The sequence below is a fragment of the Galleria mellonella genome, unplaced genomic scaffold, assembly GCF_026898425.1.
Source record: "Galleria mellonella isolate WM207_F2 unplaced genomic scaffold, CSIRO_AGI_GalMel_v1 utg64, whole genome shotgun sequence".
NCBI lineage: Eukaryota > Metazoa > Arthropoda > Insecta > Lepidoptera > Pyralidae > Galleria > Galleria mellonella.
This window is the reverse complement of record NW_026442133.1, coordinates 2,863,700-2,891,194: the sequence shown is the minus strand read 5'-3', so window position 1 is coordinate 2,891,194 and position 27,495 is coordinate 2,863,700. Positions and strand designations below refer to the sequence as shown.

At 31.4% G+C, this 27,495-nt stretch overlaps 1 protein-coding gene across 1 annotated transcript in view; it reads right to left on the bottom strand.

Annotated features, from left to right (window-relative positions):
• The window catches only part of LOC113512556 (cadherin-86C), a 169,553-nt gene that overhangs the window by 93,727 nt on the left and 48,331 nt on the right, over positions 1–27,495 (bottom strand). Inside the window, exon 2 of the mRNA XM_052900153.1 lies at positions 2,494–2,585. Within this exon, the coding sequence (XP_052756113.1) occupies positions 2,494–2,522 (29 nt within the window). The 5' untranslated portion in view covers positions 2,523–2,585. The remainder of the gene's footprint in view (positions 1–2,493; positions 2,586–27,495) is intronic.

The following is a 27,495-nucleotide window of genomic DNA, read 5'->3' as shown; positions in this document are numbered from 1 at the left end:
CACATACGATATAGCAGGGAAAAAGCTAGTTATAGGAATAAATATCCGGGTAAAATTAACACACTCGTGAACTTAGTGATACAAATTACATTAACACATTTACTAAGGCCTACTTCTTTTTAAAAGCTAAATTAGCAGTCAAGAATTACAAACAACACTGCCGCAGTAAGAATAAGAGCATGTATCTCGTGTACTGGGTGATCTACGTATACTACAGGATACGATTTAATGACCTTGTAGGTATAGTGGTTAAGCATACTGCTTCGCCTTTCGATAGTCGCGAGTTCGATCTTCATCAGTAGGTACGACAGTTTGTATTGGTCTGTGTATTTCCTATGTATAATATGTAGGTGTGATTTTACAAAAATGTATTTTAGTAATCTCTCACGGTGATTTTTTTTTATACCACTTAGAATAGCAAACAAACTGACGGTCTTCCTGATGGAAAGTGGTAATCGTCGCCTATAGACATGAGCAGTACCATGAACATAACAGAGTATACTGTTTCGCCCATGATACCCCCATGCGTTGCCATTCCTGAGGACTCAGGTGTTATTCCTCTGTACCCTGTAAATTCACGCCATATCCCATCCTTCACACTAAAACACAGCCATGCAAACACTGCCTCACAGTAGAAACACGAATGGGAGAGAGGTACCCAAGCAATCGACTTTTGTACAAAGTCTCCCTCTGGTAAAATATGGTGATATTAAATTGCCGTTTGGTCCCAGCATAGAATAAGACCCTACTGGGCTAAGAGGCAACTAAGAGAACCTGGTCGAGGGATGAGCAGCAGCGTCCCTCTTAAAACATCCCCAAAACTTAACTGAGGTTGTCAATCTTGAGAAACGCGGCCACTACTACTACTTAAATATCAACACCAAAATAACGTAACATGAATTTTGGAAATGTAATACTTCATCCACTAAAAGTATTACAAATATATTTTTGTCGATGTGAAAGCGCCCTAACTCGTTAAATTAAATTACACAAATTTACTAAACACTGAACGCTGAGTCACCTTAAATATGTATGTTTGATTATAAATTGTCATAATTTTTGAATTATGCACAACGTAATGTTTGTGTCTGTTTATTACTATGTATAATAATATTACACTAAGTAATGCTGAGATTAAATTAAATGCTATTAACGCTATTAAATTTAATTAAATGCTATTAAAATTTACTTATTTATGAAATTAAATAATGATAATTATAGAATTGGCGATAAACTAAAAATATAAATTATAGACAGTACATTGTTGGACATTTTTATATCTTACATAGATATATAAATGTCCGACAATATACTATTCCATTCTAAACATTTTGCACATAGGCCTGCTCTTTATCTTTTCAAGCTTATCTATCTTTTATCACTTGTATCATTTTGGTCCTGGCTTACTGTTGTTAATATTGCGTTTATTACATAGATTATTTATTCATCTAAATAATAACAACATTATGACAGTAAAAACTATATCAATGTTGTTACGCTAGTGTGCTTACATACAAAATTATATTAATGGTATTTCACACACATACACACACACACACACACACACACACACACACACATATATATTTATATATATTAGTATCACTAACAATTCCCTATACATATATTCATAGCTTACAAATATTACGGTATATTATGTTATGTATAAGCTGCAAATATTATAAAATTTTAATAGATTAATTTTATTATTTAGAAGTATGAAATATAGAGCAATTTTCTTTTTTGCTATAAACATTACATTAGTTTAGATGTCAACATGAAAACGATGTTTAGAGTGTGAGGGCATAATTGATCATAACCATTTCACTAAATACCCCGGCATCGCTAACAATGCCCTATAAATATGTCCACAGCATGCAAATGTCACCGCGTATGTTACGTATAGTGCGGCCCGAGTAATCTGTCCATTATTTATCACCATACCCCGACTAGATTTCGCAAGGGACATTTAAATCTAGAAATTATATGCAGCGGGACGTGGGTGCACTGTGCGCAATGCATTGTACGAAGTACCGAACTTCAAATACGGGTATTTGCGTATGAGAAAATGATGGCAAGATTTAGGTTGAAGCAAGGTTCAAATAATTGAAATTTCATTTATAACAATTTTTCCCCTCGATATTTTATGAGTTTTTCTCTCTACTACAAGTAGATCAGCTGTTAACTATCCACTGCTGAACATAGGCCTTCCTGATAAGGAGTTTTGCCAGTAATTACCACGCTTAGCAGGTGGGTTCGCAATCGCAGTTAGTTTTTAGTGATGTTTTAAAAATGGGCGCTGCTGCCCATCCATCAACCAAGTCCCTTATTTGCGTCTTACAATATCCACTACAAAGGAAGGGGTGACCCAGTCTATGCTGGGATTACAGGGCAACAACAGCATAAGTACGATATATGTATATTCATTAAATTATAGTTAACGTCATATGAAATTATATGTTATTATTACATTGAATTAATATAATCACTCACCTGTTGATTTTAATATCGGACCGATACATCGTTCCCAATGATGCTTACACCTCATCCTTTGGGAAGCACTGACTTCGTAATTGACGATATACCTGAAAAAAAACAATCCTCAATTTATACTGATATATCTTTTTTACACTATAGCAAATTGTAAACAATCAGAGTGTATTTGATAGGTAGTAGAAACTCTAGCTATGAACATGAACAATATCATGGATATTTTTCTAAAAATAAATAAATATTACAGTAAATAAATATTAGTTTTCACGCTTTACTAGTCCTGAGAACTAAGTGTTAAATACTGCTTGTTATTTGACCTTTTCGATCAAAATACAACAAGGCACGCAATGTTCGTTTACCTACTGCAGGAAAGACAGTGATATTCGATTTACACAAGCAAGTCACATGATATTCTATCACTGGATTGTTTGAATTCAAATTTTATCTCGATCTTTTACAAGACAGGCAGAGAGAACTGAGCGCCAACGAAATATATCCTACATACATTGTTGTTGCTTCTATTTTCATAAATTCGTCTGTTGCAAGTACTCACGTATGCATTATATCGCAAAAGAAATTCAATTAGCCGCAATTAGTGTATACGAAATTTCACAGCATCCCGATTTGTGTTCAGTTTCAATTAGCACATAGCTCTGGAAATGGAACAACGTTTCTCATTAGGAGAGCAGTGAGGCAAGAGGTACCTAGATGTGAGATAACGCATTGCGCATGCGTGCGCCATTGTCTTCGCGCCAGATGCCTAGATAATGGGGCGAAAGCCCGAACAATATGCAAAGCTTTCAGATGTTACGACGCCTTATGAGTCATTTGTACATTATTGTACTGCAGGTTTGCTAAAGCCAAGAATGAAATTAGTAATTACCGAGATGCTTGTTAACATGACGACATTGAGATTTGAAAAAACTGTCATAGATATAATTTCATAGATACACATAGATGGAAATAGATAACACAAGTATCTACTTATAGTAATCTGAAAAATAAGGGTTTCCTTTTTTCTTTACTAAAAATGAAAAGTTGGAGGTAAAATTTAGTCTCTCATATTTTAATAATTAAAATTGTGTTTCACAAAAACAAAACCGACTTCAATTGGGACAGGACCAGTAATTTTGATTTAAAAATTATTAAACTGATTTTGATAAAATTTCAATGGAACCAATCACTAAGTGTGATATACTTCATTATAAGTATGATTTTTTGTCTGAAATGATTTTCCGATTCAATTTACAACTGAGAGAGTTAGGAGGTGACAAATATAAAAAATATACTAATTAGGAAACCCCTTCTTTTTGAAGTTGATTGAAAATATACACAGAATGAAATCGAAATCAGTAAAATTAAATTTTATTCCAAAGAAACATAAGTCAAAAAAATAATAAAACTTTTTGAGCCTCTTATATTAACACGACGCGTCCAGCTGTCAAGTTGGTATGAGAGGCTAAAATTTTTTTATACCTATGGATAAATGGTTCAGTTTTGCGAGTAAAATACTCATTCGTAAAATAATGTTAAAATAAAAAGCAAAACCCCTCTTTTAGGTTATATGTTCAGCAATGAACAATAGACGGTTAAAATGATAATAATGATGATGATGACGATGATGAAAATAATGTTAATGATTTAGAATACATACTATATATTGATAGCAAACTTTGGAAAGTACTACATGATATGCAATTTTTGAAATTTAGTCCAAAATTCCAACCAGTTTTGTTAAACTAACTTGGATCAAAAAAATTAAAAGCACAGTATTTGTATCCATTATTCATGTTTCTTTTATGCTTTATAATAAAGGGTGTCTTATTTATTTAGTGATTATCCATTTAAATTTGGAAGACTCCAAGTTTAAATCCAGTTGAATAGGTTCACTAGGTTCTGTCTGATCCGGGACAATAAATACTCTTTGAATCAACTGCATTTCACAAGAGTTGTTTGACATAAAGTTGTGAATATGTTGTTGAAATTGTTAACTCAGATGAGCTAATAAATCTCACCAAATGACTGGATCTCATATTCTGTGTAACGAGAAACCAAATAACAGACATCTAGGGTACAACTCATGTTACCTAGACTCGAACCAATTACATTTAAAATTAATCTGACCTCGAACCGAACCTGAGACCTATTTTATGCAAAACAACGGTACTATTAGCCTACGGCATTCGTCAATCAGCAATATTATGGCAATCTAAAAACTGGTACTTTCCTACCAATTTATGTAAAAATATTCAATTGTAAAAATAACTATATTAATTCATTACACATAAAACAAACTGCAGAAAGAAGGAGATTCTCAATTCGTATGTATTTTTCTTTGTTTGTTACCTCATAACTCTGTAATTTTAAAAGCAATTTTGAAAATTCTTTTTCTACGTAAAAGGATATAAGGATACACTTACAGTTTGGTCTCATAGAACTTTTATCAAAATCGTTTCAGTAATTTAGTTTTTAAATCAAAATAACTAGTGTTGTCACAATTGAAGTCAATTTTTTTTGGGAATAAATCTTTTATTATCGAAGAGAATGCTTGAATAGTTTCGAAGGTTTCTCTATCAAAAAATTAGCACAAGTCAATTCAATTACTCTTATCATAAATAAAGTACAATGTTTGAAACTTTTAACAATCGATAAATACTGAGTCCATATGAATGTATAATTGTATAACCAGAGGGAGACTTTGTACAAAAGTCGTTTGCTTGGACACCTCTGTCCCTTTCGTGTTTCTATCGTGAATCAGTTGTTTGCATGGCTGTATTTGGTTTTGAAGGGTGGGATGTGGCTGTGAACTTACAGAGTACAGAGGAATAACACCTGAGTCCTCAGGAACAGCAACGCATGGGAGGTATGATGGGCGAAACAGTATACTCTGTTTTGTCCATGATACTGCTCATGTCTATAGGCTATGGTTACCACATTCCATCAGATGGGCCGTCAGCTTGTTTGCCATTCTAAGTTGCATAAAAAATACTATTAATTTGCTCGTTTTCCTTATTAGTTTACACTTTTATCTTTGTTACGATATTAATTATAATTTATAAACGAAATATATTTCGTAATTAGTGATCAATGGCTTTTAAATAAATACTATAATGAATAAATAATATAACATGTTGTAATAATAATTAATGTGATAAAACTATAATCATCCATTGTATACATATATCTATAATCTAACCCAGTTGCATACAATTTAGCAGTGGGTACCATAGTACCACGCTATCAAAATAAACTACATTAATAAAACATAAGTCAGCGATGTGTGTAGTTGATCTAATTTACATACGTCTTATCACTTGTCCTCTATTTCTTAGAATACTTTACCTTGACTTGTCTTAAACCCACTAATCTTAAATGTATAAGACGTATTAATGATAATTGAGTAGATACCAATTACTTGAAGTACAGAGAAAAACAAATTATAAAAAAAATCGATAATTAGTATGAGATAATTATTGAACTACCAACACAAATTAAACTCAGCATTTTATCTTGTATATACGTAAAAAAAAATAAAAGAATTTCATTTTTCATGAAGCCATGTTTAAGATGAAGAAGAGTATTTATAATAATAATGGAATAGAACAGAAATAATCTTTATTTGATTTATTTACAAACAGTTTCAGATTGTCACTTTTATATGAATAGTAGCTGACCTGGCTAATGCTGTTTTTATCCTATCGTTACCTACTGAGTCTATTTTTCTCTTACTGGGTATAAACTATTTCTCAAGTTGAAGTAAGCAATGCATATTTATTAAATTTTAATAGGTAATATTGGTTGAGCATTTTCGGAGATTAGCGTGAATGAGCATTCATCATCATCATCATTAATTCAGCCATTATCTGTTCACTGCTGAACATACGTCTCCCCCATAGACTACCATAAGGAACGGTCCTGAGCCACCTGTATCCACTGATTTCGTGCAATATATTTGAGATCGTCACTCCATTTAGTGGAGAGTCGTCCTGCACTGTGTTTGTCTGTACGGGATCCCCACGTCTGGCGGGAGGAAGGAGCATTGTGATACGAGATTTTTATATGTCTAAACAAAATCTAAGCTTGGCTTTGGAATGTTGATTGTTGTATAAGGAAGAATGTGATATGGCAGTAAAATAAATTACATCATCATCAGAAATCATAAGACCCTAGTTCTCCGGAATGCCACTCATGAGGGATACTAGGCTTTCTACTATGTCTACGAGGCTGATCATGTTTATAGGCGACGGTCTTCCACAGGTTTTTTTGATATTTTAAATACAATGAAAATTTTGTTCAAAATTTATATATAAGTAATCAATTTCTGCATTTATAAATACAGAAATATGGTAAGATACGAAACCTATAAATGGACTATATTTAGTATAGAAACTAGATATAGAATATGAACTCAAACGCGGTGTTACAATTATTATAATTATTATGCTTTGTAAGCTTTCTACCCGCAATCCAATGGGGCAACAATACCACCTTTATTGTTCGTTTGCGTAAGAGAATGCCTAGATTTTGCTTATTCTATACAATAGTGTTAATCTGAAATAGGCGAGCACGTGCCTAGTAGGTGTGTACTTTTATTTTATCGCTATACAAAGAGACTGGTTGTGGAACGAGTTTAATACCGCAAGTTAGGTGTAAACAGTATAAGACTGCAATCATTCGAGCTTTTTACTACCCCTTTCGGGTTTTTAAATCTTAGATTCGAAATTGTATTGGATAAAAAATATATAGAATATCAGTGACAACAAAAAATAATCTTAGGACTTGTTATTATTAACATTTTAGTATATTATTGTCTACTACTGTATAACATATACTATATCTTATAGGAATGGGACATCCTGCACTGCTTTCTTCCTTTCTTCCTCATCGATTATAAGTTCTTCGAGCTACGTATATGGTTCGCTTATTGCCACTTCAACTTATCTATATATATATATATATATATATATATATATATATATATATATATATATATATATATATATATATATATATATATATCTTTAGTCTTATATATATCGGTAACTTTGATTCTTCTGCTGATTTTGAATTCTATGACTTAGTGATAGCATCAGGTTTGAGTAGTTGGATAGTCGGAGAAGAAAGTTAATTTGTCCCCTCAGGTTATTATGTGAATAACATTGCATCGGGAAATTTTATAAAATGAAACCATGTATTATTCCTTTCCCTTTTTACGGAGCCATTTTTTTTTATTGTAACGTTTTTAATAGCTTTTTTTTACAAAAATATTGGAAAGGAATTTAATCTATGTTTTGGATCAAAGCACCTGTATATCAGAATATCCTAATGAAACTCCAATAATAATGAATTATCTTGAATTAAACAAACACTTCGGGTGTTTTTGAATGCTCACTAAACAGACCCAAAGATAGCCTTACTACAAATAGTAGTGATTGTTGAAAATTCCTTGTAATCCAATCAATTTTGTTACGGCTGTTTTCAAAGCAACGTGCACTTAAATGGGAAGTTAAATAAATACGTTCCTAATTTAGATCAATTTTACTATTTACTTGTTAACAACTGAATGTTGAAATCAAGTTAATAAGATTGAGTGCTGACAGCAAATTATGTATCTTATCGGCGAATAAACTGACTCAACTAAAGATATAGGATTATAGTTTAGAAATTATAACAATTGGTAATTTATAAATGTTGGTAATAGAAATATGTTTTAATATAATATGATAGAGAATTTTGTATATAGTATCTAGATAGAAGGTGCAACATTAATCTTCGTTCAAATTAACTCTTATAAATAACTGTGAATGTGAGATTGTTTTTTTATTACTTCTAATATAAACTAATCATTTTGTAATTTAATGAAATATATAGGGATTTTTATTATGTAATCCCCGAGGAAATTTATTTCAAAATTTAAATTAGTTTTTTACTTTTTTTTATACAACTTAGAATGGCAAACAAGCTTGATTGATTTCATAAATTTGGATATAACAGAGTATACTGTTTCGCCCATGATACCCCCCATGCGTTGCCATTCCTGAGGACTCATCTCCGTAGTAATAATAGTTAAAATTCAAACACAACTGCTTTACGGTTGAAACACGAATAGGACAGAGGTACCCAAGCAATCGACTTTTGTACAAAGTCTCCCACTATTATAGCTATTGTATTTTTTACTTTTGAGTGGTGACTCTAGTTGAGTAATTTAAAGGTCACGATATAGTCCAAAAAACGCAAACATATTTGTACTCGTAGAATATAATAAATAATTAAGTACTTGATAAATATCAGAACCTGAAATACATAATATAAAGTTAGCACATTTTAGTTGGTAAAGCCAGGAACTTTTCTACATTAATAATATGCTTGTAAACTGTTCACTATAGGAGACTCGATGGACACTTTATCGAACTAATAGCGTAGTCTAAACTATATTTTAAGTCAAGTTACTGTAACTTCCTCATTGCTTTATTAAGTATCTACTCCGCCCTGTACTAAATAGATATGTATATATTTTATTCAACTACGTAGCTAGAAATGATGGGGTTATATATGTTTTTAAATTATACAAGAATACTATTTAAATTGTTATTGAAATTAATTGTATAAAATTTTTAAAATTAAATTATATGCCTGATATAAAATTTTGTACTGTAATTATAATTTTAACTTGATATCTAAACAATCTAAAATATATAGAAAAAAACTATACTAATGTAGGAGTGTGAACTAAAAGTTTATTAACTTTATAAATGAAAAAAAAAATTAATGTTATTTAAATATATAGTGAATTCATAGTGAAATATGTGTTTTTTAGACTCTTTCATAAGAATTAGATTAAATAGAGATGTGTATTCGCGAGCAAACTTGTGAAACACTTTTTTATTATTATCAAAGAAATTTATACGAAATAATAGTATTCAATTTTTTTATAGGTATATAATGTATTGCCATTACAAACTGTGTGATTCAACAATTGACTTCTGCATATTTGGTAATTTGGTAATTCAAACTTTAAGGATGAAATATTATAACACCTATTATAGAAATAGTTATTAGATGAACTGTCCAAACAGAACATTTATATAATAGTTTTTTATGTATATAATTTAATATAACATTTATAATAATAATAATTTATTTTAAAATAAATGTTACATTATATTGCCTTTCAAATACACTGAAGAAAGTTAATGGTGAATGGAGTTGTCAACAGTAGATATTACATACTTGCAATTTAATAAACTGACTTGACGTGTCTAGTAATAAAATTCTACGTATTTCTTCCTTTACGAAGTAAGTATAACACGTTTCTTCTGAGTAAAACTAATATCGAAAGTTTCGTTAAAAAAAGAATATTTCAGTCACGGGATCTTCAACTTAATAGGTTGTCAAAATAAGGTAGAATTTGGAATGATTGATCTATTTTACGATTGAGTGGGTAGGTAAAACACGTGTTGTGTCATGACTAGGCTATTGTCTAAGATGAGCGACAACTAAACAACTATCAGGTGATTGACATCTTATGGATATGTGGGTTGTTCTCACCTCTTGTTTAACTATGTTAAACTTATAATCAATTCATGATCGTAGAATTATATTCGTTCTCTTATCTCTTAATTTATTACACAATTGTATACGAGGAAATTATTGCTTTTTTATTGTATAACTATATTGCGTAGTTATCTAATATTTTAAAAATATAAGAATTTAATAACAAGTATCTCTATGTGAAACAAGAAGATATTGGTATTTTTTGTTCTACATATAGTTGCCAACTTTAATAATGACAAAAATGCCAGATATATCCGAAAGCAAAGCTTTTTCTATCTATTCAAATATAACTGAAAATGTAATCGTATAAAACTCGTTAAAAATTGATAAAGATATCATATATACATACACAAAAAATAGAGTGAAATTTATGAACTTCGAGAGAAGTTTTTCAAAAATTGGTTGTAAATATTTTGCACCTAATGTTTGATTATTTGTGGTTATACAATTTTTACTTAACTTTGAGATTTAATTATTATGTAATTTATAATAGTTCATTGGAATTAAACTCAAATAATTTGTTATTGAAACAGGCTGCCTATTTGCCAAACTTTCACTACTTTTAATTACTAATCACAATCATTATTTATATTATAAAGAACAAAATTGTTAAGAATGGAATAACTATCTAAGAGAAACAAAGCAATCTCTTATTTGACTCTATTGTCAATCAGACAATAGCCCTCACGTTACTTGAAATATCACGGATGTTGTATTTACTCAAAGTTATCCAAACCAAGTCAAATATAACGGAGCAAAAGTTGGACAAAACGTTTCTTATCTTACAGTAACTAAATAGTTACTTAACGAAATAAACGTGACCGAGATTATGCATTTCTTAGTACATTAACGTAGATTAAAAACGGGTGTGTCAAACACTACGCGTGGCTCTTTTGTTCGTAAATATTTTTTGCGTGGGTCGCATTTTCTATGATAACAAAATAATGGGTCGCAATCTGAAAGAAAAAACATTGATATTTTATTTAGAGATAATCCACACATTTTAGGTACAACATAGAGAATTTGTAAGAGTATGATATACTGTGAACTCGCAATATGATTAACAATTATTTCTTTGAGTAATATTACAGCATGTTGATTACAGAACTTTATAAAAAATAATATCATACTAAACAGCGAAAACTTGTAGGTTCAGCGTATGAACTAAACGTTAATAAATTTACAGAAATAGTAAAATTATTGGAGATATCAGTGTGACTGGAGAACAATAAAAAATATTCGTCACTGTATATTTGAACTAATAAAAAAAATGTCAAAAAACATATATTAAAATATGATAAATACAATCTTATATATAAAAAACAACTATCCAATTGTATTATATTGCCGGCCACATGTTGAATATACCTGGCTATAATAGGCACTCGAGATTATTTATAGACAATGATAACAAGTTTTTGCAAGTTGACATAATAAAAATGCAAATAAAAAGGATTTGTGAATGAACAAGGAAAATTATTTGCATAAACGTGCGTGTGTAGCCATTCGGGTTAACATTCTATGTTGTTTATTATACAGATTTATTTTGCAAAAATATTTTGTATCCGACTTAAAAAAGGGTCATTATCCTATACTTGTACTTGTTTTCTTCTGTATGTCGATAACTTTTTACTTTTCTTTAATAAATTTATTTACATAATAAATTACATAAAACAAACAAGTAATTACATCTTTAGAACACATTATAATATTCTTTTAAAACAAATTAATCCTATGCTGATTTTGTTAAAATTTTTCAATCAAGCCAAGTGTAGAGGCAATCGGATGTGAAATAATCGGAAATCCGAAACGGCTCTCTTCATGCGACTTCAAATTTAAATGTAAATTACATAATCCGTCGATTTGTCACTTTGCACAGAGATAGACATGACGATAATTGTATTTTAGATTTATAATCGATTTTAGTCTGTAATGGAACGCTTGAATTACTTATTAATACAGCGCAACTATTGTCGAGTGGCGGCTAAGCAAATTTACGTGCCTTCCGTTTTGCAATCTACCAATTTTTGCCTCGATGAAGATATGGAAGTCTTGTTTTCAAGATTTTCGCAACACGGATCGCGTAATTAAGCCGCGATCAGATACGAATGAATATCTTTGCACATCTGACACCTTATATTATGTAGTCGAGTCAATCGCTCGATTAATTACATTGTAGTACCGCGAGCCAGTTTCCTTCCTTGGTAGCCACGATTTTAATATCTGTTTTGAGCAGCGATTTTAATTAAGTTTATATTTACACTGTTTTGTAGCTGTATCTGATTCCGCAGTAAACTGTAGCACATTTTGCTAGTAATATTTACAGGAGTAAATTTTACTAGCAAAATGTAATAATGAATTAAGGTTTTACTTTTTAATATGAAATTACAAGTGTTTTAAGTGTGGCGACTTAAGTATTTAGGGTCACAATAATGATGGGTTTATTTATGTTTATCGCGATGATTCCACCATGTTACACTGGTTGACTATTCATGGCCTGATTAATATAATGATTATATTTTATCTACATGATCACGTTAATTATCCTCTCTTAAATTTACCTAAATTTATAAATCTTGAAAGACGAAATTCGAGGTATTCAATCGATCACGTGATCAAGCTGTTAGTAGGGTTTAAAAATTAATTTTCATTATTTCGACTAATATTTTACGAGGTAAATTTCACTTTTATAGTATTTTTATAGTTTTTCTAATATTCTACATATCTATAACACCTTCTATAAATACAAAGTACAGATAATAGGTATCAATTTGCTATCAAAGATATAATTTTTCATTGTCACTATTTATATCTGAAATATCTTCAATAAACTTTATTATTGGTCACAGAAATTCTCCGATACATCATCATTATCATAAAAAAGGACATAAACACTCTCACTATAGGTCCCTCCGCAACCTACGCAACCTTGGCACATTGATTAAACATAAAAAGAGGAGACATTAAAAATGTGACGCGATTCACTGAACCCGCGGATACTGGCGACCTTGGGTGCCAGCGAACAAAAAGCGAGCAAAATATTCGAGATCAAGATTGGTATTTACGAACGCGGCCGGTCACTGAAGGTAAGCAGCTTTCTGAAGCAAGTCACTTGCAGGCAACAAGTAATATACAATTCATACATTGGCAAGAATGAAACAAATAAACTACCAACATTTTAATGGGGCATTTTTGTTATGGCATTGAAAGAAAAATATTTAAAAAATAATAAACTCTTGAGCTTTATGATATTGATAAGGATATGTATTTTTTTTTTCAAATCAAAATAAATCTGTAGTCGTTTGCTCTGTACCTATGCAAGCTCTGAAGTACCTATATAGTCGACTTTACAAGTTGCCCTTTGATAAATTATTGTTATGAATGTATTTTACTTTTTTTTTAAATATATATTATAAAAAGGTAAAATACATGTAATAAAGCGAATAAGTTTGTTTTTTTTTGAATGCACTGATTTCTGGAATTAGACACTAGTATGATTTTAAAAAAGTACTTTTTTTGCATTTCATAGCTTATTTCTTTATAAAAGGTTAAGGAAATTTATATACTACTCAACATCATGTTATGACTACGGACAAAGTCACGGGATACGATTAGTTAGTTAGCTAGTACGATTTAAATTAATATTCTAGTTTTATCATAATAATACTGTCCTTCTTTAATTGATTACATTTTATGCTTCAAGTTTTATTTTAATATTACGACAGGAGTTACTTTCATTTGCTCCACCTCTTCTGTGTAACGATGGTTAGATTTCTGTCGTTTAATGCTGCCATTTAAAGGTTATCCTATAAAGCAATAAGATATTTAAACAACCAATTTACCTCTATTTACATTACCTTCGTTATTATATAATGCTTGGTATAAATTATAACAATCCTTAATCTTGTACTAAAGCACTTGGATACAAAATTCTCATTTTATACTTACCAAAATTCTGTATTTGATGTTTCTATTTTCGTGTACTAAAATATAAAAGTGATATTATGCCTTAAGGTTTAATATACTCTTGAGGTAGTAATTTTAGTTCTTTTGGAAGGAGTTCTTTTATAGTCTCTATAATAAATAAGTATTGAATATTTTTTTCCTAATAAAAAAGGAGTATTTTTAATCATGAGATCATTAATATGTCACGCATATAAGATCCGGTTAATCCGGTTGATTTAAAAACAAACAGTTTTAAAAATTGATTCAGAATTAGCTAAGATATCGAGATTCAAACTAAAATACAGACGAATTAAGAGCATTTTTGTAGCAATTTAAAAAATTGTGTTACTAAGGTATGGCAATAAGAAATCCAGTGATAATATTTTTAAAAACGAATAGCTTTTCTCAAAGAAGAGGGAAAGTCGGAATAAAAGAGGATTCTTCATGTAAATTACTAAGTCACGTGATCGATCTAATAGGAAAAGTTTTAAATTGTTTCCATAGGGAACCACGTGGAGGTCGGCCTCAAGGGCTATGTTACTAATAATGGAACCGCTAATGCTGTTATTAATAATCTTTTCATCCTAGGTTGTTCGATCAGACATCACTGACATTTTAAAATGTTACACCCTTTCCGTTGCAGCCTTTCTGTTTAGCTTGGTTATTGTTATAATAGTTTATATTAACAAATAAGAACCAATGAAAATTCTAACTGACGAATCCAATTACAGTCTAGTCAAATGGCCTCTCTCTAATACAAAACCAAGTATTAATTATTTTATTATGACATTTATTGAAGCAATAAAATTCGAGTGAACGAGTTATTTGATTAATCTAGAGTAGTACATAGAATTGTAATTAAGTAGGTTTGATAATAAATTACAAAGGAAATTATAAAGTGTAAAGTACTGTTTTACACCGGTTTATATAGAAATGGAAAGCGATACAGTAATAAGGAAGGCGGAGCAAACGGTAGCAATGGATAATGCTTGAGGAAGGGCTGTAAATTTGAAACAATGTTTCGACCTAGATTTATATGAAAATCAGTATACCATATTACTTATAAGTTACACCATAATTTATTATAATTGACAACCGTAATGGTGTAGTAATTTCACACACTACATCATTTTGCAATAGTTCCGAGTTCAATCTCTGTACAGTACAAAAATGAGCATTTTTTATTTTATTATACTTTAATACACCTACATAGTGTAAATAGTGGACTTAACACCATATGATATTATCTACCAGTGCTCTATAGGAATAATAATAAATAATATCAGTCCAAAAATCACTTAGATACAATGGAAATACCAGTATCAGACAAAGCAAAACGTCTAAAACATATTGCTAAAGCGTGAATAAATTCTATCATCTTTTTTGTAAACGACATCGCCCTGTAAGCCGATAAAATAAATTAGTTGATTTTATTATCACTCCGTTCATGTCAGACTAAGGATATTAAAAGTTAGACCCATATTTGATCCGAACCAATAAAAAAAATTAGTACGAATATCACCCGCATGCATTTTATATCGCTAAATCGTTTTATAGCGAACCCACGACTTTCTTGAAGATTGGCATGATATGCATTATGGCGTTGATTTTATTTTGTGATCCATATAGTTGAAAATATAGTATTACAAATAGTTTTTGAGGTCTCATCGTGATTAATTAGCGAATGAGTGATATTTCTATATATTCGATATTCCTACGTATAATATATAGTTTGTAAATCTAGACTTCAAAATATTTAAATAGTTTAGTGCAAGGTCATTTAGAACCAAACTAAGTTAGTTTAAAGATATTAATACATTTTGGTCACAGCATAGTTAATTATCTCGCTCGCTTCCAATTAATATTTAAAAACATTTGTCTATTAACGTTATTAAGTTCATAATTGTATGGCTTTTTAGTTTAATCAACACAGCCTGTGTTTAAGAATTCGTTCATTGTTTTACTTATAATCCCACCCGACTTTGCAAAAGTACAAATTAGCGGAAAAAAGTGGCTTGTCTATGTTCCCCTTTTTTATTTTAATAATTACGTAATAGTATAGCAATAGAACATGCATATGCATGTTATAGCCACCTTTAATTAGAGCAGCATTTTGAAATGTAACATGTATATTTTTATCTGATAATATTGTAGTTGGTTCACCTTAAATGCATAGCAGACTTTATAGTATTGTATACCAGGTATGCTTTCTCTTCCTTATACGTTGAGGTCTGTTGTTTATGACTGTACGTAAATTCCTTACGTCAGTTTTGAAATGACACGTTCTCATATTACACACAATACGAGCCTGGGGTCTACTATGAAATCATTGAATGAATAAAGTCTCGGCGGAAAGCGGACGTTTTCTACTGCAAACTTAATAAAAGTGCAGTTGGTACGGACTTGCAATATTTTTCTTTAATTAAATTGTAAAAGTTAAAATAATACTAACATTTATTTTGGAAATTTAGTTTAGTTTACAATTTTTAATTATATATATTCTGTTTTAATACCTCCTACAAATAATTTTGAATTGAATCAATTTGTGTTATACAAAGCAATGGAAAGTTCGATCGAATATCTTTCAGACTCGAACATTTGAATTTGGAATTTCAGAATTAGGCCTCTGCTTCATGTTCAGCCCACATAAAATTTATGTAATATCTCAATTTATGGATATGCGCCTGTAAAGGTAACCGGATATAGTTAATCGCGAATCGTCTTACAAAATGTTCTCTTTAAACGTGCGTTGGTGTTATCGTATTGTTAAATATTTGTTTTTGTTATAAGCTCTAACCTGCGACTTTGCTCACATTAATTAGTATAGAAAGTTTAGAATGGATTATTACAGTGCCAATGTGTGGATCAACTAATGAATTTGGAAGATGAATTCCATAATATAAGGCAAAATTTATAACATGCGTTTAATTTTGTACTAATATTAACAATGCGGCAAATTTTTCTTTATATACCGTTCCAATATTTTCTCAACGTTAATAACTTACTAATTCTAAAGAAACCGCATACCAATTCGATTAAAATTTGTACCATACTAAGTGACTAATCGAAATGAGAATCTCCTTATTTTTGAAGTCGGATGAAAATAAAAAAGAGCAATAACAAAACGCCAATACTGCACTAAACATCAGTATTTTAACGACTATATTATTCGAATAACAAAAAAGAAATTCTTAACAAAGTAATTTTAAAGCATTCAACAATGAGGCGTAAGTTTTCTGTGAGACAGCGCGAGTTGAAAGTTTACATGAAATCAACAACAGCGCACAATGTTACAAAAATGAAACATCTCCCTTTTACGGGTACCGACGCAATGTCGGCTGTCGTTTGTGGGCAGTCCTTTAAAGTCTCTATGCAGCTTATGAAACGTGTATCAAATACCTAGTACACATAACGTATGTAGTTCATGTTCTCACACAAACTTGTCTCTTACATGCTCTCTACATCACTAAATTGCTCATCGATGTTCCCATCGTGTGTACGAATGAATTTTTCTTTTATACAGTACTGTTTATGTTCCGGGTATAATTTTTCATTGACTGAACCGATCAGTTTTTTGTTTCTTTATCGCTTAGAATTGTTCGAGTGATCGATTGATCGAGAAAAACTCTTCTTACAAATGACTGATCTCGCATTGTATACGAAATGAATTTATGTATACTTCTTTGATTTTTTTAACGATTAGTGTTTCACTGGTTAAACGATTAGAATTATTTTTAATATATTTTTTGTTTTAAATTACACTTAGATCATTAAAATCGATTACTGTTTATTTTAATAAAGAATCCTTACTAATATTATTAATATGAAAGTGTGTTTGTTTGTTACCTTATAGCGCCTTAGTGGTTCAAAAAATTACTGTGAAATTTGGTAAACACTATTTGGAATATAGGCTACTTTTCGGTCAGTAAACATTACCAGGTCACACATAAGAAGACGCGGGTAAAAGCTTATAGAAATATAAATGTTTAAGAGTACTATATTGATTTGTACTGTACAATAAATTTTACCAACAGCTGTTTAAGTAGTAAGTACATACATTGAATGATTTACGTAAAGTTCTGCCCTCGCTGGTGTTTCTACAATTATCTTGCATAACGTAACTTCCCAATTAGTAAGTGTAATTAACTGTCTATATCTGTATGCTGGACTCGACTAATCTTTAACTGTAGGCTTCTCGAGCTTATTTCAAATACAGTAAGATTGAATTTAGTTTATTTTTTGTCCGACATTCTCATCACATAGTGCTCCAAATTGTAACATTGTAACGTAGAAAGCGGTCTGCAGACGGCAGAGCCTAACCTTTCCCTGCGACCTTTACAGTATCAAAACGACCCCGGTAGTGATATTCGAAATCAGCTACCATTCCTACGATATCATTTCCATAGTGGTAAATTTCACCGCAGGGTATATTTTGCGAGTGGGCGTGAGCATCGGTCACGTATTGGCCTGAGTTATAACCCGGGAAAGAAATAAATCTGGCTTAGCATTACATTGCTCCCCGATGTTGAGTACATAGGTCGCCCACACGCTGTATTTACATACGTAATACGCGTTGTATTCGTTACCATTAATCAAATAAGTCAACACGCGAGTGTTTTTATTATGTAGGTTAAATGACACTTTTTAAAGATTGCGACTTTGCCTGAAATGTAAATAATAAGTCAAGTTTTTTTTTTTGTTTACGCGACTTTTATTCTCGATATTGTAATATATAATTGTCATTGGAGTATCCGTGATAAAATAACTGTATTCCGTTTTAAAAGGACCTATAATAGGCAACACAAGACGTATAAGTTTAAAGAAATTGGTTATAAATAGTTATAGAAGTAAAAAAGTAAAAAAAAGAACAAATTAATTGTAAACAAGTTTTCTATTTTAATTAGAAGAAATTTAATTTGAATATTAATTGTAGTAGGTAGTTAGAGAACTTCAAAAGTAGTCTATGTCTTTTACCATATCAAATATTGTAATTTCTTTTGCTGTAAGTACTGATAGAAAATTGTTGTTATAAATTGGTATTACGTCTGATATGCTACGGTACAGTGTTTCCAGCTTTCGCTTTATTTACACTGAAGGTTAAACATAAGCTCCTTCACGCATATCAGGCGATTCGATACGCAATAAAACTGTTTGCGGTCACATTATCAAACGCTACGGGACCCGTGCGTGTTGAACAAATTAAAATTGCCCAACAGACCCTTAACAGCTTTCATACCGCAATTTGCCCATGTGTGGCAATATTCTTATCTGTCAATTTATAAAACTTATTAAAAAACTTCAATGTTTAAAAAATGTTCTAATAATCATAGAATAAATTACATACATATCTTAATTTTTTTGTAACTACTTCATATTTTACTTCAAAATTTTCAAATACATTTTTACTATCAAAATCTGAATCAGGTTCCGTTTAAAAAGAATATCATTGCATGATTAATCAGAAATATTATCTGAAATATTGAAGATATGTTAATTATTTATGAAAATTTTATAGATTATTTTATAGCTAGAGCGCTATAAATTAATAGTTATTATGTCTCATAATGTTTATCGTTATGTAAATAGTATATTACAATAATCATGTCACATATTTTACACCACATCTATCTACCCCTCATACGCTTTCTGTTTTTACCTAATGGTTAGCTAGTAGAGAAGCCATATGACATTAAGCTCGCCACTTGTACAAAGTTTTATTGTACAATTAATAATAAAATAAGAAAATAAAATTTACAGATAATTCTAACATTACCATTCTTTAGTAAAATCGGTATGAATGCTCTTAAGAATATGAAGTAAGCGGAAAAACTAATATTTTTATTGGCGTAATATTTTTTATTCATTGATTGCTCAAAATGATTGGAGTTTAATGACTGCACAGCGGGCGGACTGTTTCACACGTAACAACAAAGGTTCAATAGTTTCTCAATAAAATTTTCATTTGTGCATTTGACGTTTGATAAGATTTTAAATTATTATATTTTATTCTGTTGTTGTAACCGTTTCTCGCAGCTTCGCCAACACTGAACCAGATTCGAATTTTGAGAATTATTTGTTAATGGATGTATACATATTACATTTACCAAGTTGTAAATTTTCGTAGATTTTAAACCCTACGATTAAGAAATGGGTAAGATATAGTGATAAATAAAATCTCGCTTGTGCTACTGATATACGCTAACGGGGTACGGGATGATAGGTGAAAATGAAATCAGATCAGTATGATGGTTTCCAGGAAGGATTACGTGGAAATCAATGTAATAAAGATAAACTGTACTGATAGTAATGGAGTTACTAATCCCTGTTACTAATAACTCCTGAGAAGCAACCAATATTTACACCCAATACAATACAACCACTTTAGTATGTATATAAAAAAAATCGTTGAATATTTAAGAAATCACACGGAATTAAGTACAGTTTACGTAAGCGTCACCTAATTCGACTTGATTGCATAGCTTCGACAAAAAAGTCTACAACATTGTTACACTTTGAAATGAAAAATTGTAATCCGTGGGGACAGTATGATTTCCCCGAATTTACGTAACTCAGCTTGTTCTCTTTGCTTCGTAATTTCAAGCAGAACTCCAAATAAAAAGTTAACGTTTCAAGTGTTTTAAATTCCGTGAGAAAAAATCGAGTTACAAACTTCGTACTAGTTTGGGATCGGTGAGTTCGGTCGTTATGGTACTGAACTACGAAGATGTTTTACGTTAAAAATAAAAGAGATTAAGTAGGGTGTCGTTTACTGGCAATGGTTAATGCGACCATAAAACGTGTGACGAGTCCGGCCGCCCGCCGAGTTGATTTTTACGACAGTACACGGTCATAGGGCCACACACCATTCGTTCATACTCCGTTTATACAGGGTGAAATTAAAATCATTTGCATATTTTTAAGCGGATGTTAAAAATGAAACTAAATAATTTCCTTAAAGAAAACATTGTAGTATTTCCAAAAATAAATGAAAAATTCTCATACTAATTAACATACCAGATGGAGATTGTGTACAAAAGTCGTCTGGATAAGATACCTTTGTTTTACATGTGTTTCTACAGTTTTTTTTTACAACACAGGGGGCAAACGAGCATGCGGCTCATCTGATGGTAAGTGACTACCGCCGCCCATGGTCAGCCACAACACCTACGGCATTGCAGGTGTGCTGCCGGCCTTTTAAAAAGGAATATGTTTGTGTTTGTTTTTGTGTTTGTATACCAATGTCTGACTTTAAAAATGTGATATGGTAGTGAAATTACAGGGTACAGAGGTATAACACCATGGTCCTTTAGATTGGCAATGTATGAGGGATACCGTGGGTGTCACAATGCATTCTGTGATGTTCATCGTGCTAGTCATGTTTATAGGCGACGGTTGCCGTTTTGCATAAGGTAAGTCGTTGGCTTATTCGCCATTATAAGTGTCATAAAAAAACTAGACGTAACATTGTAGTATATAGCTATAAATTGTTCTTTCTTTCCGCCCATTTTCCTTTGAAAACGGCTAAAAAGAGATAGACAGTAGTATTCTTCTACAAATATCAATCAATCTACACCAATTTAAGGCAAATGTGAATAAACTATTCGTGGGTCCGCGAGCTCCATCCTAGACCACATCATCGTTTGCCATCAGGTGAGATCGTGATCAATCGCGAGACCCTTCAATAATAAAAAAATCAATCAAATCAAGCCTATCCGCTTGCCAAACGTGGCAACTATTGGCAACAACCCCTTATGGAAGAGACCTGTGTTTAGCAGTCAATGGCTGATATAATAATAATAATAAAAACATACTCTTTTAAAAGGATACCAATAACTTTAAGTTTACCTCTATATTGAATGGAAATAATATATGTAAAGTATACTATAAACGATCATGGCAGATATAGTGACAATTGTACATCAGTATCAGTTTACAGAGTCATAATGCGCAGAAAGGTGGGATTTATAATATCATAAACGGTGGCTTTAAAATTAGATGTAGAACAGATATGCGCCTACGACAAATTGGTAGAACCGTTTTGTTAGACAGTAGGTATTGTCGTTTCCGTTTTTGGGTACCGGATTTTATTCCCACGGCTGCGATGAGGCAATTACTCGTGTAAGATTTGAATTTGTCTCGGGCTTGATGTTATGTTGTCATTATTGTAAATGTTATAGACTTTTCAGCTATCGCACGGAAATCTGAACGGTATTTTCTGCCAAGTAATTTAGTTGGATAATTTCTTTATTTGCACCCGTCGCTTTATGTTATTGCACCATTACTTTGAGTGTGTGTCTAATAGTCCACTCGTGTTTAATGTTGCTACTGTTTAGAAAATTATTTTTTTATTGACATAACTTGTTTTATGATGGGCATAGATTTATTCATATAAGAAGAATACTTTAACCTCCTATTAGCACGATGGCTTAGTATAAGGTGTTATTTCGAGTTTTCTTTCTTTTACATTTTTGTATTGCACTGTTCTCCTATCAAATATTCCTATAGATAAAAAGATTTTAGCTCATAATATAATTTATTGTTTTCTTTAAATTAAACGAGAAATTAGCTTATAAATATATTAAATTTAATGAAATTGTGTATGTAGAAGATATTATTTATTTATTTACTTAAATATTTTTTATAATCCAATTACAATATGGTAAACAAAGCAGATGTATAAAATGCTTATAATATGTTTATCCCTAATATGTGCCTATTTCATACTCGCGGCTTTGTTCGCGTGAATACGTATATTCCATACTAAATTTCATTCTAATCCGTTCAGTCTTTTAAGCGTGATTAAGTAACAAACATAAAAACATACATCTTTACAAACTTTCACATTTGTTAGTATACTAACTAAATCTCCCCGGCTTCGCCTGCGAGAATCAGTACACAAATTATCCTATGTTCTAAGTTAGGATTTTACATATACACACTTTTTTTTTGACAAACAGCACCATTTGCGATCAATAATTTTAGTGCTGAAATGGCTCCAAAGAAGCAGCAACTGTTACTCGCTAATTGCTGTTATATAATACAAAATATATCGATAATGAATACTGACAACAAAAATCGAGCAATTTTCGCCTATCGCAAATTGTGTGCCAGGTACGTAATAAGGGGACTGATTGGTGAATATAGACTTGGTGTCTTTGTTATAAACATCGTAGTGTTGTTAAATAAAGTGTCGGAGGATCGTTACCGACCAGAGGTTATCAAGATGCAAATGGTGAAAGAATGTGGCGAGTAATTGTTAAAGTATGCAAATTACAAGAAAGAGTTCGAGGGCCCTCGCCGAATCGCTTCACGTTTTACGCGAAACTACCGCCGATAGCGTTGCATTTTAATTAGCCGTTTTGTTTAAAACCTGTTCGTATCTGCCGATTTACTGTATCGAATTGTGTTCGATAATATTCTATTTGCGGACAAAATGTAATTTAAAATTAAGAAAAAAAAATTAAGAACCCGAATAAAATATGTAGTTTATTATAATTGCATAAGTAAAATAATAAGTATTTTAGTAATATAGTAAAACATCTTAAAACTGTCTGAATTCAAATAAGAAAATAAACAAAGGGATTGTGTTCTAAGGAATCGTTCCTAATGATAACCACAGTCGCCTTTTATCATCACACTGCTCACCATCGACAAAGAATTCATCCTCACATGCTATGGAATGATCTCTTCCCGAGGATTTTCCTAGAGATTATAGTATGTGGTTCTTTAAAAAAGGTATATTAAGGTATCTTTAAGGTCGTGATAACTCTGGCGGACGTCGATAGGCTATAGTGACCGTTTACTATCAAACGCGCTGTATGTCTGTACGCCACTTTCTTTTTATGAAAAAAAAAACTGAATGTTTAGACGACGTTACATTTTTTAAGATTTGTAAGAATAATTTTGCACTATTGATTATAAACGTGAATAGTTATTTAAAAATTAATGCATAATTTGAATAAAAATGTTCCTTTTTCAAAACCATTTTCCAATCCAGTTGTGTATCTTTTATTATATCAACGCAATCGCTCGATGTTTTTATATTTGTTTCTACTAACAATAGAATCGTTAGTAGACGTTACAACTACGTGATATAAAATAAATGATTGAATGCCCATAAATAATAGCTCGGTAGTAATTTTACGCAACCTTCAAACGTGTGCACGTAACTTAAACAAATGCTATTGTCAAAACGTCAACCTACAATGTCGGAACATAATGTGACGAGAATGTTATATGCCAGAAGAGATTTTTAGTTTGCATCATATGACGATACTGAAAATGATATTTAAGAGTACGTGATAAAGTCTGATTTTGATAAGTAGGTAGATGTAATTTCAGGTCTTAGGTAGACGTATAATTTGTTTTTGCATATCCAAAGCATCGCCATGATGTTATCGTCGGTGGGAAATGAAATGCAACTTTATAAAGTGTACATTTTGCTTTCATATGATACCAAAGGGAGACTTTGTACAGAAGTCATCTGCATGAGTACCTTTGTCCCAATCGTGTTTTACCGTGAAGCATTCTTTCATTTGTTTCGGTGAAGAGTGAAATACGAGTGAAATTAAAGGGTACAGAGGAATAACACCATAGTCCTCAGGAATGGTAATGTGTATACATGGTAATACCATGGATATGACAATGTGTTTTGTGATTTTCATAGTGTTGTTTATATCAATAGACGAGGATTACCACTTTCCATCAGGCAGATCGTCCACCTTGTTTACCATTCTAAGTATCATAAATAAATCGTGCCCACTATACTTTTTAAGTGAACTCACGTAAAAAGTACGAAAAGAAAGACTTTTTGTAACGTATTACGATTACGGCGTCAATTCAGAACCGATTTTCACATTTATTTTTGCAACTGATTGTGTTTACGCCCATATTGGTACCGTTTTAATTTTATAACGCTCGAAGATGCCGTTTTTCATTGCGGAGCAAAAAAACTGCTCGTTGAAAGAAACAATTTTCCGCAACATTAATTCTAATGATATCAGTTCGATTTAGAATGATCAATTGATACACCGTTCAGACAAAACCGTCAAATAAACAATCAATGATGCTGTTAACCGCAAACGTAGACTACAAATAAGACAATCACCAGCTAACGAGTAGCCGACCGCAAGAAGTATTGCAACTAGGAAATTAATATCACCCACGTTCACAGATGTAGCTCATAAAAGGAACGGCCCTGATAAGGCTTCCATGTAAAGGGATTTGCCTAGATTCGGTCTAGTACGCTTTCGCAGTGCCCTTTATGTAAAACATGCTGTTACAATCGGATAATCGACTCTTATATGTTATTATGCATTATTGTTAGTTCTGTTACTATTTTAAACGACTTTAAAAAACAAGAAGTACTCATTTCAATAAAATTTTGTTCTGTGTGGGACTGAATTGATGATTATTTTTTGCAATTGTTAAAGTATATTCAAAACTATAATTGCGCGTTATTTTTTTGTAGAGAAAAATCTTAAAATTTACATCTTTATTTATTTTTTTAAGTAATAAAGGAAGCTCATAAATTTTCTTTTTACTTACTAGGGACGAATACCCGAATAGCCACATGTTACTAACATGTGCCCATTTTGGGCAACACAACAAAATACTATATAAAATAATAGTAATTGGAATAAACAAAATAATAACTTTATTACAATATTCCTAATATTTTAGTAACAAATAAATACTAGTGTATTTAGTGATAACTATATATAATATTATGTCGTTCTTTATGGCAGTCTATAGGAATAAAAAATTCTAAATTATAAATTCAATAGTGGACAGGTGAAAAAATGATGTTATTTTTTTTTAAATTGGCTATAAACCATGAGTTTATCATTTTTCTGACAATATGTTATTTCTTAAGTCGTTTGTCGCTAAGAAATAATATTTTTATTATATAAATCACAATTTTAACATGTTAACAATTTATCAACATCAACACTAATGGAGATTAACGTTCAATTAAGCAATTCTATAGGTGGCAGTGCTCCTAAACGAGTACTTTATTCCGTACGAAGTAAAATAAGTCTTGCAGTGAAAACAAATTGTTTGTGGACATAAATTGCGTAGTTTTACCTTAGGCTATGGATCAGGCGACTCCGTGCTATAGATCATGCCTGTTGTATACAAATAAGCATCATTCAGATATGTTACTCTTAACAGCTTCATTAGAGCCGTTTATTGTGTGTAACTTGTTTACTAACAAATGTTGCTTGTAGCTGTAATTATGATTTAAGTGATTTTTTTTAATTGCAGTACGCAATTTTATTGATAATACTAGTTATGTAAGGTTTCGATATATATTATCTAATATAATTATTTTCAAACTACTTAAAAAGAGGATATTTGATATTTTATTTTGTGTTTATTACGTGATATCTCTGCTAGCACAGATAATATAATACTATACTAGCCGCTAGTAATTGTGATTAGATTCTGACGTATATTTTTGAAGTGAAAATGTTTAAATAAAATGAGTATTTATGTGCATGAAACAAACTTACCAGAGGTAGACTTTGTACAAAAGTCGATTGCTTGGGTACCTCTGTCCCATTCGTGTTTCAACTGTGAAGCAGTTGTGTTTGCATGGCTGTGTTTCGGTTTGAAGGGTGGGATATGGCGTGAATTTACTGGGTACAGGGGAATAACACCTGAGTCCTCAGGAACGGCAACTCATGGGTGGTATCATGGGCGAAACAGTATACTCTGTTATGTCCATGGTACTGTCCTTAGGCGACGGTTACCACTTTCCATCAGGTGGGCCGTCAGCTTGTTTGCCATTCTAAGTTGTATAAAAAAAAACGTAAAAAAATAATAATCAATAATATCTAGTAATGTATGTTAATTCTTTTTTAGTACCATATTACTTTAATCAAATTAAAAAAAATGTGTTGCATAATATAAAATTATTGGATAATATAACGAGGGCCATTACAATTCAATCAACAGGTACAATTGTACGTGCGCGGTCGCCACTGAAGATCTTTTTTCCCATCCACTGTTGTTTGAGCTATGATTAGTCGATCGATTGTTACATCAGCTTACTGATCTTTCATTTCATAATGGCAACGTTTAATTTTCTGTCAATATTTCTAAGACTAATATTCACATAGTACATAGTATTTTTTTATACTACTTTTGTGGCAAACAAGCATACGACCCGTCTTATGGGTTACCGTAGCCTATGGACGCATGTAACACCAGGGGTATCACTCGCGCGTTATTGACCCTTAAAAAGCTCTATTACGTCCTTTTTGAAGAACCCCATGCTGTAATCTCTAGAGAAAGCCTCGGCAGGAAGATCGTCGTCTCACTCTCTTTTTCTCTCTCTCTCTCACACACACTTTCTATCTCAAGACCAGTAGTCTTGAAAAAATATCGTATAAGTGTACCTTATCATTATTCAAGGATAACATGTATTCTAAGGAAGTAGCATATTTATTATAGATTTTTTTGGACAAATCAATTAAGAGATAATAACAAAAACTGACG